This window comes from Trachurus trachurus, assembly GCF_905171665.1.
Source record: "Trachurus trachurus genome assembly, chromosome: 5".
NCBI classification, from domain to species: domain Eukaryota; kingdom Metazoa; phylum Chordata; class Actinopteri; order Carangiformes; family Carangidae; genus Trachurus; species Trachurus trachurus.
In genome coordinates, this window is record NC_139896.1 from 25,719,392 (window position 1) to 25,733,319 (window position 13,928).

The 13,928-nt window shown below is 41.5% G+C and overlaps 1 protein-coding gene across 1 annotated transcript; it reads right to left on the bottom strand.

Annotated features, from left to right (window-relative positions):
- Window positions 1-5,126: 5,126 nt before the first annotated feature.
- ngfb (nerve growth factor b (beta polypeptide)) lies at window positions 5,127-9,557 on the bottom strand. The gene is made up of 2 exons (XM_083971739.1): window positions 9,433-9,557; window positions 5,127-5,785 (listed from the first exon to the last, which is right to left on the bottom strand). Exon 2 carries the CDS (start codon window positions 5,772-5,774, stop codon window positions 5,166-5,168), a length of 609 nt encoding a protein of 202 aa, XP_083827865.1. The 5' UTR covers window positions 5,775-5,785; window positions 9,433-9,557; the 3' UTR covers window positions 5,127-5,165.
- Between the last annotated feature and the right edge of the window lie 4,371 nt (window positions 9,558-13,928).

Here is a 13,928-nt window from a genome sequence, read left to right on the forward strand (position 1 = left end):
TCTGCGCCCTGCACCTGACGCACAGTGAGGTGACTGTCTGTAAACTCCACTCAGACAAAGACATGACCTCAGTGTGCACCATGCTGGCAATATTCTGTCACTGTGAGCATCTGCAGTACTTCCTGTGTGTCTGTTGTGGCTGCAGCTAACGATTACCGTCATCACAGTACCAAATTATCTGATGATTATTTTCTCAGTTGATTATTTTGCCTCTTACTGTAAATGTCAGACAATTGTGTACGAAAAAAAAAAGTCTGAAATCACTTCCCACCGCCTACAGTGGTGTCTTTAAAGCAGCAGAGAGATGCTCAATTTACATAATATTGTGTAGGACAAAAAACGGCTTCAGTCCACATATTTGTGAAGCTGGTGCTGTAAAATCTTCCCTTTTTTGTTGTTTTATTTAAAAACTGAGATGTTTAATCATCTATCAAAATCCCAGCATGCATTGTGGCGCCACATTTGCACGCTGAACGCCAGCCAGTCCCTGTGAATGAAGACTGCATTGGAGCGCCACCAAAAGCTCCTCTGTGTCTTCTCTCTGTGGGCCCCGAAGAGAAGGAGGTGGGAGGGTGGGGGGGTCAGCTCGGGTTCACCCGCTCTCACATTCAAGCCTCTCATGTTTGTGCTTCCTTTGTTTGCTCCCACTGATGTGGGAGGGGGGAGAAACAGCGACCCCCCTGTTTGTGTGCCAGGCTATCAGTGAGGATCAGCCCGACTGGATCATGAGACACTGCACATCACTGCCCACTCTACTCCTGTCTCATTAGATAGATAGATAGATAGATAGATAGATAGATAGATAGATAGATAGATAGATAGATAGATAGATAGATAGATAGATAGATAGATAGATAGATAGATAGATAGATAGATAGATAGATAGATAGATAGATAGATAGACTGAGCATTGTGTCAATGTTAACCTAATATCCGGTTGGTCACCCAATCCTGTCATGAACACAGAGCTCTAATTATCACCCATGGAAGTAAACCCCAACTGAAACCATATCCTCGGGGTATAATGGAGTCAAAATCCCATTATCCTTCCTCAGCCGCTCCTCACCGTCCTCTCCTGTGCTTGATATGTAAATCTGGTGCAATAACGTAACCTGATCTCCATATGGTGCAACTGTGAGTCATCCCTTATGATCTGAGAGACATCACAAGTGCAGAAACACCAGTGTTGTGAAACCAAAAATAACTATTGGCACAGACGCTTTTGAACCAGTGTCCGGCTGATTCGGTGCTTTCAAAAGTGTAAAAGAACATTTTGGGGTGAGGGAAACAGCTACAAACTTGGTGGCAGTGTCTATTGGTGGCCATTGGTATTTTTGTTTTTAAATTGGACATCAGCAGGACAGGGAACATGAAAACCTGAGAACTAGACTCATATCTGCTTGTACCATGAAGGGTAGAAGTGGGGATTTATTGTGGAAACCTTTGAAATGAGCAGGACCAGACAAGCACTGACAGCACAAGCTTTATGAGTCTGGATGTCTGGTTTAGCTGCATCATTGTCTCCATCAAGTGGACGGACTGAGAAGTGCACAATCAATATGTTGGCTGTTTGGTGCACGTATTTTCTTTTGCAGAAAACCTTTGTCTCTACTGAAGATATTGTTGTAATTTTCCTAATTATAAATCTGTTAACTTTGTAATGTTATTCAATTACAAGTTTTATTAAAGCACTGGTCAAACCACTATCTATGAGCCTAATCTACTATCAAACCTACTTGATGTGATGTTCTTCTTGTGATAATTAAAGCAGAAGTAAGCGATATTTTTGCGTTAATATAAGTCTTAAATAGTTCTATCTTCCGACATCAATCACTTACATAGAGCGTTTCGACCGAAACACGGGTCTGTCAGTCACTCTGCTCTGCTCTGAGCCGAGGAGAAAACTTTTCTCGTATCCTACAAGTTTTATCCAATGAGGAGAGAGAACGGCATGAAGGGCTGTGTGTGCAGCCAAGGGATGCGCGTGAATGTGGTGACGTAGGGACGAGGACCAATAGATAATAATAATAATAATAATTCATTAATTTTGTATAGCGCTTTTACAGTGACCCAAAGACGCTTTACAGATGCAGTTACAGATCCATGACGAGGGCGGGGGCTGCTAACTCCGTCGGCTGACAAGACGTTATGGTGCGTTCAAGGCAACCCGTAACTCGTGTTTTTCCGACCTGTGAAGTCGTACCAGTTCGATCTGGTACGAGTTCACGGGTCGGAAGTTATGAGTGGCCGTTATAGTGCACTTTCACAGGTAAAACAGGTCGGAAAAACACAAGTGGGTTGCCTGGAACGCTACAAAGTCGTAAGTCGTGACTTGAAGTTGTAATTTACGGTTTCAAAAGCCTGCCTGGAACGCAGCATTAGCCAAAACGACCGGATCGCTTACTTCTGCTTTAATAACAATTGAAACATACAATCTCTTAGAAGTTATATGCCTGTTTTTAAGTAGCTTTGTAACTGTGACAGTTTTGTCCACATGTAATTGTTTGTATTCCTCATTTTCATTTTCAGTTACTTCAATCACCAACACTGTAAAATTTGTATTTTACATAACACAGTATCAGTCATAACCTAATGATATAATGGCATAACATTGACTGTTTTCTGCATTCAGTACTTTTACTTTTTATTTTATTCTTATTATCATTTGGTATTAGTACCTTGTACTATTTTTTCCCCTTTATTTTGCACAATAGTTTAAAATAGTATGAACAATTATTATGATTGGGATGTGCGAAGGGGAGGTATGAAACCCAAAAGGGCTTATATGAAAACCTCACCCATGAAGAGCATAATCAAAAACCAAATTTGTTACAAATAAAGACAAGAAAATAAGGAATAATTAACCTTTATTATTTAGTACCTTGGATTTATATGTTGTTGTATTACAGTATGGTATTTGTACTTTGTGTGGCATTAGTGCTTTGTATTTGAACAGTGTGGTATTAGTATTTTATGTTTGTACTGTAAAGGATCTGTCTGTCTCCCTTTACTGGTCGGGGAGTTGTTATTCTCTTTTATTTAGTTTTATGGGAAGTCTCAGTGTATTAGACATGTGCCAACCTTGACCCTCTAGAGGGCAGTGTTGTACTGTGTTATGAGTGTGATGACACCTGAGGTAAACACAGCCAGTGGTACACTACATAAAGTGTCTTTGAGATTTCACATGTACAGTTGACAACTCTGTGGAAATATTTCCCAGAAGATTTCCAGAGAAATAATCAGCAGATGCGGCCCTGCATCTCTGTTTAAGTTCTCCTCCCGGCTCACAGAGCTTACATCAGATATTTTAAATGTCAGCAATGACACAAACTTGGGCTAGAGCTTAAAAAAAAAGTCACGACTGATAGCCACTGTCAGCCTTGAGTGCAGTTTGTAGAGCGCTCACGTCACTAAAATGCCACTGACAAATCAAAGAAAACTGTAAACTACGGTATCAGCCAGAGTTAGACTGATGAATCACAGGCAATCAAATTTATGTTTATATCTTCCTTTCCTTGCTTCATATCAACTGCAGAATGAAGAGCAGCAATAAAAACACAAGGCAAAGCCAAAACACAAAATTACTGGCAGTAAACTGAGGCCACATGGGGTTTCTCTTCATTTCTCATTTCTTATCATGTCAAGAGTCAGAGAAACAACTGGCTCCGTATCCATTCAGTAAGCTTCATAGACCACACGGTGCATGTATGTGAGTGTTTAATAAATAACAATGTCAACATTAACATTTTACACAAAAGTTTTGTTATGTCAGACCTGGGTCAAACTGTATTTCTAACATTTGTGGACTTGGAGTGAGCAGTTGGTGCTGTAGGAAAATATAAAAGTGGCAGAAAAATACTATAATTATCCTGATTGTGTTGTTGTATAAAACTTTTGGGGCTGTTTTTCTGTGACAAGCTCCACTGTGGTTTCTAGTTCAACGCTCCCAACTGCACCTGTGGTTCAGCTACTGTGTCCTGCTGAAATCACAAAAGGCCACTAGAGGTCAGCGTATCTGAGGCTTAAATTAAACCTGCTGCAGAGGGTGAGTGTGCAAATCAACATGAATGCAGATTTCTATAACTCAAATCAGTTTTGTTAATCTCTCATTATTAAAACACATCACACATCACATCTGCCTCAGAATATTGTTGCTTTAATAAAGATGGCCGATTACATGATGGACTAAAGCAGTGCTATTTACGTAGCAGCACAAGTCCAGTCCTGTACCTGCAGACACGAGGTCAGTTTGTCCCTAATTTACGCAAATGAGGCATGAACAGTTTTTAGTAAACTGAAGCTACATGATGTAAAATGTGCTTGTGCTAGTCAAAATGATAAAACACACTTTAATGTTTTTTTTTTTTAGTGATAATGAAAAATCCAATGGGTCAAACCAGGCTACCCCTTTTTAACATGTCTGAATCACACGTGTGAAGGTTAAATTATCAACTTCCTAATGCCCTGAAAGTGATCTTAATTCTGAGAAGCAACACACTGAACAAAACAAAATGAACTTTTGTGTGCGGAGCATATCAGAGAATAAATTGTAGGATTTTCCCCTTAGATTACACAATATTGCAGATGCAGGGGTCGGTTCTTCCTGTAACTGCTTCCTTCTGCTCTGAGCCGACATGTGATCAATCATGTAATCACCTGAGAGTTGCTCCTTACACTTGTGAGCGGGGGTAAGTAGTTTGATAAATGTATCTTATTCCTCACATAAAATGAGATTTTGAGTCATTTTATTTTGTTTTTTCTTTTGTTTACCCTAGGGCCGGTTTCTCTGTAGAGCTCGGTCTGACACAGCGGCCAGGTGCGACTGAGCAGCTGCGCTTTAAACCTGTGCAAGCTGAGCCTCCTCTACACCACAGCTAAAATAGCCACACAGGCCCTTGATATTTGGTGTTTGGACCTAGCCACAAACCAACTGCAGATACCATTTGACCCAGGCCTGGTGTATATACTGTACATGCAGTCCTGATACTTTGACATATACCAATAATTTACTTTGTGCAGAGAGTGAGAAGTCTTTGGTGATAAGTTACGCAGAGAATGCCACAACTGCCTGCATGATAGCATGAGTATGTCTTTGTTTGTAGTTTGTACTGCCCCTGGACTGACTGTGTGAACCTGTGTGTGTGTGTGTTGTACAGATCAAGTCGTCACTGTCGCCACGACTTGCGGCTGAGCACACACACACAGGCCACGTTGATGCGTATGAGCCTCCAGGCCACCAGGTTTTTCCAGGAGGTCAGAGCTCGTACAAAAGTGTGTGAGTTGGTGCAGTAGGAGTTCCAGTGTCTGGCGTCGATCCCGAGGCAGCCCGAGCCGCCGGAGGGAGCGCTGTGACACGTCGTCTCGAAGAAGTACTGCTTCTTGTTGACATTGTTGATGTTCACGTCCGGGAGCACCGTGACCTCGTTGCCTAAGATGTCCGTGGCCTTGGTCTTGTTGCCGACCCAGACGCTGATGCTCTCGCACACCGAGTACACGCCGCGGTGCTGAGGCTGCCCCGCTCGCCGCCGGCTCCTTCTGCCGGCGACCTGCGACGCTGCCGGCTCCGCATCGGGGGGCTGAGAGCTGAAGAGCACCCTGGGAGAGAGGTAGTGGCGCTCGGTGAAGAGTTTGGGGTCCACTGTGGGGATGGAGTTGGGGCTGTCGCCTGGTTCCTGCTGCTGCGCCGTCGTGGCGGCACACGAGTCTCCTCTGATGGTGGCCACAGTCCGGGCACTGACGAGGAGGAGGAACAGGACCAGCACGGACGACCTCATGGGCACGCAACCTAAAGATGTCAGCAAGCACAGAAAACACAGTTGTCACTGTAGATCTCCTCTGCCACAAAGTGAAATCCAAGCCTGTGACAAGTCATTTTGTAGACCTAGCTGTGAACAGAACACTGACATATTATCACCTTATTCATGCGATATGGTGAACCTGGTGGTAAAGTTGACACTTAGCTTAAAGGGAGAAACAGTACACTATTTATTCAGTCAGGTTTTGAACCACCAGTGAATCTGTGTCCTATTTTTTCTGTCTTAAATCTCACCAGCTCCTGTGGGAAACATCTGCCTCATCTGAGCAAGGAGCAACTTCTGAGGCTGGAAAAATGAAACCAACTCAAGTAAGTACTCAAAAACTGCACCTGGAGTCTAACTCTGTGAGACAGTCAATCTCCATAGACCACCATGTAAAATAACCAACTTTACAGCAGATAGACAGTACTGTACAACATTCAATGTTTTTTTTTTTACACTGAGGAAAGGTAGGAGACCTGTATACGGTACCCATCCTCTTAGTATGTCTGGTTAACGTCTGGTGTGCGCTTATGTGCCCCTAAGGTGAAAAAGAACAGGTACAGACATTCATTCATCCCCACTTCCATTAGGGACCTGAACCTGGTTGAACGATGATGGCGATGTTTTCGATGTTGATGTTGGGGATCTACTGTATGTGGTTGACACTTCACTTGGAATTGCCTTCTTTTGCACTATTGTTTTTTATTTTTATATACCAGTATATATACATATTGAGGCCGCGATCTGTTGTATGTTGGAATGTATTGTTTTTTATGTTTTTATACGCCTAGACTGCAACCAAATTGCCCAAGTTGGGACAAATAAACTATACCTGACTTGACTTAAGGCTTAAACTTCTGCATAATTGAGGGCATGGCCGCTTTGAATGACAGATCGGCACATCGACTCATGTCCCTCTGCTAGTCAAGATGCCAAGATGGCGGCTCACTCTGAGCTTCAATCCATTACATCCAATCCTGGGTAAGAAGTGTAGTGTAGGTAAACAGCAGACTGAACCAAAACAATGAGCTGGATGTCTCTGTGAAGCTGTAGAGCTGCAGGGAACTGATGTCTCTCAGTGGATTCATCACTTTCATTTACTGCTGTCACATCTAAGCGGTCCTGTGATCTATTGCTTTTTATATACCTGAAGCAGTGTCAAGGTACAGAATTTGTACATCCCATCCTATTACAGCCCTGGTGGAAGATGGAAGGAAAAATGAAAAAATGTGGTTTTGGGAGCTCTCTGTGTGTTTGATAATGACCAAATTTACATGTAGCTATGTAGCAGAAAACACACGGTGCATAGCACTAACATTTGTCTGGTACATACAAATGTTCTTGGTCTGCAGCACTTGATCCAAGGCTGCAGGGCAGGTTTAAGTTAGAGATGGTTAAAAGTGCAACAATTCACATCACAGATCTGATCTTGTCACATTGAATCATAGGACCTACAGTATTTAAAAAAATATTCTTATAAATCCTAAAATAGGCAGGATACTGCCTGAGAGGCTCAACACAGGGCAACAATGTCCCCAAATTTGTATTTGTTGATGTAAACAGGAAGCAGTTCACCATTCAATATCCAATTTAATGGTTAATAGCCAAATTGTTGACTTAATTCAATCCACAGTGAGGAACTCTGCACAGTGCAATGTCCTCTACTGTCTCTGATGGTGTTATGAGGGAGGAAGGACATCTGCAGTATGAAATTAGATAACATGTCAGCTAAATCGTAATTAAACTTACAAATTAGCCTCTTATGCAACTGTTTTTAGCCTATGGTTTTATTAAACAGATATTCTATTTCTATGCGCTGTATTCAGCGTTGGCTGATGATGCGAGTATCACATTTTCAGGATTTAACCTGACCCCAAAGATACCTACCATTTGATCTAAGCCGCGCAAAGGTCTCAGTTTAATTTAATCTTCAAACTGTATTCACAGAGAGAAGAATCCACGGGTCTGTGTCTGGTTACGAAAAGTGAACGGTATGAGAAAAACAGCTGCATTCCTCATGTGGAATAAAAAGAAGATGTTGTGTGTCGTTATCCACGGGAAGAGGTGTCTCGTTACCCACAGGAGTATTACTGACATTGTTGTGACATCCCATCACTTTGAAGCCATTTCCTTTCATCACACGTTGACTCCACTCCTCTCTCTGTTCTTATTGGTTTGCAGAAATTGACAGCCTGTGTACTGCGTTTACCACAGTACAACAGTCACGGGCGTGTTTACGCCTGTAACGTTGGCGGTGCTGGCAGGCTCTGTCAGGTAGGTTTATTATATGCTATGTTTGCCTCAGGTGTGACAGTGAGCGCTGCTGGATTCAAACTGTTGGGACAACAAATCAAAAGAAAGACACAGCCTCTACAAAAGTACATAATGTGAGCTGTGATTACACTAATAAATGCTTTTGGGGCATGTCCAATTCAGCAGAGTATCTCTGGTCACACCTCACCACTAGGCCCTGTCTGTCTTCCCCGCATAATTTGGCTATTAAAAAAAAAAACATTACTGCATCAATTGTAGGATGATTGGTATTATGCTTAAGAGAGCTGCTTTACAGCAGGAAGCACGAGACATTCAGCCAGCGGAAAGAAGAACTAAAACTTTTGGAGTCAGGTGCACGGCTGATGAAAAAGAGATGTAGATTAATGATGATGAAGATGAAAATCCATATTTTAATGATCACAGTGTTTTTCCCAGTGGCAGTAATTCTTTCACAAAATGAATTAAAATCATCAAGATACTGAGAAACACAACAAACTCACTATGGAAAAACAAAGGACAAAATGATCTTTTTTTAAATAGCTACTAAAATCAAGTTATTACAGTTGAATGAATTGATGCTTAAAATGCTCCCTGTGGCATTTTACCAGGACATGCGTCACTCGTATGAAAGAAAATATGTCAAGTGTCATTATAGAGAACTACTGGAGCTTTAAGTCTGCTGACATTTTGACATGTAGGCTACAGTAATGTTGAAAAAATACAGGTGATTAACAAAATGAACGATAGGTGGATTCCAACCAACTGTCTGAAGTTCATGGCTTTGGTATGACACCGCTGGCTCCCTGCCATGGCTCACTGAGACACCTCTATTAATTCAAGAGCATTGCAGATTAGAACCCTGATTACTATGGTGCAAAAACACAGGAGAGCCGTTTATCTTAGCCACTCCTTTGAATTTCATACATCCCTAATGTTTTTAACTGCATGTGTGATAGGAGCAAAAAACAAATGCAGCTGACCATGAAGGCATCATCATTCTCCTTATTAAAGTAAAATCATCCTGTCTCATCTTAACCTTTTCATTTTTTGTTTACTTACATTTTTTTTGGTTTTACTTCACATGGATGTATAGAAGAAATTGAAAACCAGAAAAAAATCACATTTGACCGTCTAAAATGTAGGTAGAATTGACAATTGACTATTTATTTCCTTAGGCCTAAATAAGGTTTTCATTCAATCTTGTGCACGTTTAGGTCTGCATTAAATTAAATACAGTGTTATTTAGGATGTCATCATGTTTGTTGCGACCCAACAAGAGGTTGGACTGGTTGATCTATGAGCTGCTGGACTGATCAATATTTTATGTGCCTCTCAGACTCTCTTCCATCCATCTTCCTACCTTTTCAGTGTCTCCCCGTGAACTGTAGCACCTCGGAGGCTCCTAAAGGACGTGATTAGATCTTGCTGCGTTCCAGGCTCCTGCCATCAGGCCCGGCCGTGGCCCCCATCCAGCGCGACTCTGCCCTCCTCTGCCTCCGCTCTTCAGCGCTGTTGAAAGACAAGCACACAAAGTGTCTCAGCCCAGCTCATAAACCCACTATAAACACATTCTTTCTCAGACTAATACAGGAAGAGAAAGTTAATATGTTATTCCCGCTCACCAGATCCTCACATACTGAACATTTCAAAATAAAAAAGCAGGTCTGCATAATGTAGATGATCTGGTGTGGAAACAGTTTATGTATGTGGAAAAAAGATATTCTATACCTCATATACGTATGTAAACTTTGCCATTTCATACTTGCAGCCGCTTCAACACTCCTTAAAAGACAGATATATAGCAAGACATTGGAAGTTTAGAGAATAATAAAGGACCAAACACCGGATCATTTAGTGTCACCACTACATGGCATTTTATTTAATCAGGATTTTGCTCTTCATTGTGTCACTCTATTAAATATTTCCACCTGATTTGATTTCCTACAATCAAAGTACCACGATCAATTTTTAAGCAGGGATGAAACATGGGCACCACACCGGCTGGCTAATCCATCACAGTGAAGCAAAAGCCCTAATTTTGTTTTGTCGTTTTGTCCTAATGTTTCGCGACTGTGCTCAAGAGTGCTTGAGTGAAGTGTTTTCATGTCAACACAATATGTGTTGTTACACCTTACTTAGTGTCAGTCACCTGAAACCCACAGGAATTAAGCTTGCACCACTTTAAAAAGCTCCAAAATGAATCCCTGAAAACATCTCCCCTCACAATTTTAATTCTCTTCTTTTTTTAAATCCAAGCTTTCCAGTAGCAGAAGAAGTTACAAACAGTCATTAAGATACGGAGCACACATACAGGAATGCACGGTTAAAATTGCAGGAATGTAGGCTAAACATAAACAGAAGTAAATGGGCTGTAAATCTAAATGACACTGGTGTATTCCTGTAAAGAATCTGCATGGGCACAGGAGGTGTTCTTGCTTGACAGCTCCTCAACAACGGTGGTCTCTGGCAGACGGGGGATTTAAACCTGTGACCTTTCACCTGCAAATGGACTGTTTCATATGGAAGCCACCCTGATTTAGTACTGTCTGAAACAAAAAGGAGCAACACTGACCACTGTCCTCACACTAACCCCAGAAACCACAGCATGTGACTGTCATGAAGTCCAATTATAACACGTTCTTCTTTTCTGGAAATTGTTGGACGAACAAAGAAGTTGAACAGTTACCAAGTCGCTAAGGTAATAAAAGCCTTGGATGAACAGAACGTTTAATCCAGCTGTGTGTTGACACAGCTTGCACTGCATGTGTGGAGGCAACTATTACAGTACATACTATTAATTAAAAAAAAATACTGATCTTGTTTGATGTTTGATAACACAATACTAGCTCAAGGTTGACTTTTCTCGCTCTTTCAATATAACATTCACTGGCAGAATCACTTTGCTCAGTTGTATTGGGGGTGGATCTGTTGTTTTAATGATCGAGGGACACTGAGCAAATGCTTATGAAAACCCTGTGATATTGCTGAAATCTCTGGGAAGAAAAAGTACACGAGTGGATCTTGAAGAAAACAGTAAATACCTGGCTCTAATTTACATGTATGAACATTTTTGAAACTCATGGATGTTTTGGGTCCTGCTTTGCACACCGTTTAGAACTGCCTTCTTATGCACATCATGTATGTACCAGATTTTTGCTGTGGATTAAACACAAAAATTCAAAAATGTAAGAAGAAAAAATGCAATTTAAAAGTGAACCTTGAGTTTGGAATTTTTTCTCAAACGATTATACAACAGTTGAAAAATGTTGCTAGACTCTTTTACAATGGTACGAGGTACAAAATCTGATCTGACCCCACGACAGACCTGAGACACCACAGTCAAAGCAATGTTGTCTAAATTCAGACATACTAATCTCTGTTTGATCTCGATTGTGACTGCTTTTGATTTGTTTCATAAATACTGAAAATTAAGTGGGCAGCTTGATCTACTCAACCATTTTGATATTTGTTATGCGATGCCACAGATGTGTCACAGATCAGCAGAATAAGAGTAGCAGAGCACTAGAAAAACACGTCATGTAATAGCTTACCTTATTGAAGATGTGAAAATAACAAGATGTAAAATCCTAAAAATGCAACATTTAATTGGTCTCATTATTTTTGCGGCTGTTCACCAAGAGCTTTGTTTGATATTCTCGAAAACAGGATGAAAATCTGAGATCATGTTAGTAGCAAACAAGTCATTATGAGGATGATTGCGGCTTTTGACACACGGCTCAAACAGCTACACAGTGTCTAGAAACATGCTGTCAGCAGTGCTGTCCTGTGGTGAGAGGAGAAAGGCAACATTCATTCAAGCTACTAGGTGGGCTACAAATATGCACATAACACCGCTGTACAACATTAGTGTGCACTGGGGCATCTCACATCGCACTACTCATCGAGCCTTGAAGCAGAAGGGCTACAGTAGCACATGTCCACCTGATGACTGAAGACTGGAAATATGCTGCACGGTCCGATAATGTTAGTGGTGCCACAGTAAAGGAGATGGTATTTCTTGGCTCACCGAAGGACTCATTGTGTAATTATTAGATTATTTCAGCTGGATAATAGGCCATGTCAGAGAGGAGTCACTGTGCCATGTTAGTTTTGATTTGACTTTAGCTTCCCTAAGAAAGGGCCTCAACACTTCCCAGACCTAACCCAATAAAACACAGTTGGGGTGGTGTGGAGCAGGATGTGCCAGTGATAACACTGCAGGAAAGCCTGTTGAATCAGCATGAACAAAGTCCTTGTGGAACATTTCCAAGACCGTGTTAAAACCGTAACCTACTTGGGACAATTCAATTTGTTCTTGGGCTGTAACTTTTTTGGGGACAAAAGTTGAGATATGCAGCAAAAATGGCAACATTCCAGCTTTGCTAATTGTATGCACTGTTATCAACTTGCTTTATTGTGTAATTGCACATTAGCTCCACTGAACCAATTATTTTATTTTTTTATGGTTCATAAAAGATATGAGTTGGCAACTAAAGTTTGTGTTCTTTATCATTTCTGGCTGGTCTCCTGTTTTAACAAGTAGGGTAGTTAGCCTAATCTACAGGATTAATAAAGTTTTTTTTTCTTTCTTCTAATCAGTGTCCTTTTCAAAATTAGCTGAATGGATGTCAACACTAGTCACAGATACAGATACATTCAAATCTAGATTCTGAATTTGTGTCAAAAACATTTTGTGAATTTTCATTTTATGCTTCGTTAGCGCATTCAGTGGGGTCAGGAAATTGCGTGTAAACTGCGTCTTCTTACCCTCATTAATCGCCATTTTCTCTACGCAGCAGCAGAAGGGGGTCGTGCGTTGTGGGCATCATGGGCCTATACCATGTTTGCAAACATGACTAAATGGCACAACCGGGGAATCCACGGGTAGTCCGAACGACATGCATTGCTCCGTGACACCGCAGTTACATAAACCGCAGGTACCTTCTTTTTACAGTCTATGGCAGGTACACGAAACAGATTTTTTTTTTAGGTCACGTGGGTAAAACAGTCGCGTGACCTACGTCATTTTCGGTGAGAGGCGAGCACGTCGGCGGTGTTGGCGGGTGTTTTTAGCGACGTTCATGGGACAGTACGAAAAGGAAACGATAAGATTACACGGTTTGAACCGCAGTCCCGCACTTTATATCACAAGTTTCGGCGGGCTTTTTAAGTTTAATCTGAAGCTGATTCACAAACTTTGGCGTAGGGTAAACGACGCCGTAGGCCTCACCTGTTCACCGTCCTCAGTTACTGGCCACATGTTTGTTCTAAGCTGTCAGCTACACGGACTCTTCAAGCCGACAGAGAGAGGTTGTGGACCTGCTGAGTCCTGACCGACCTTCTTTTTACAGTCTATGGTCCTGACAAGCATCTCCCAACACCGAGACGCCAAGTTCATCTCTGCACATCAACAAAGTAAGTGTTTATTGTGCTAATGTGCTGGTCTGTGAGTGAGCTCCTTTATGATTACAGTAGTGGCCTAGTGTCCTGCTGTGCTGCTGTCGTTTACCTAGGCCTATTCATCACTGTGTGTGTGTTAATGTGAGATTAATTTGATTATTTAATGCTGCCATGCTGTTTTTATTTAGTAGATATGGTGGAGGACTATGAATTCTGACGTCTCAGTGTCATTGGCATTGCATTTCCCCATAGGTTGTTGTTGTGGAACATTTCCTGTTGGAAACCAGATGCAGAGAGATGTTGCCTTTACTGTAAAAATGATCGCATATTATAGATTACATGCAAGGGTACACAACTAGACAGCCTTTCCTTATTTTTGCTATGATAACTGGTAAACTCCCGTCAACATGAAGCTTAGGCTAATTTTGCTGCTCTTTCAACTTCAGATTGTGTCCG

What these genes read in the sequence shown, in the direction of transcription:
- ngfb (XM_083971739.1), bottom strand. Translation starts at nt 5,774, where the DNA reads ATGAGGTCGTCCGTGCTGGTCCTGTTCCTCCTCCTCGTCAGTGCCCGG.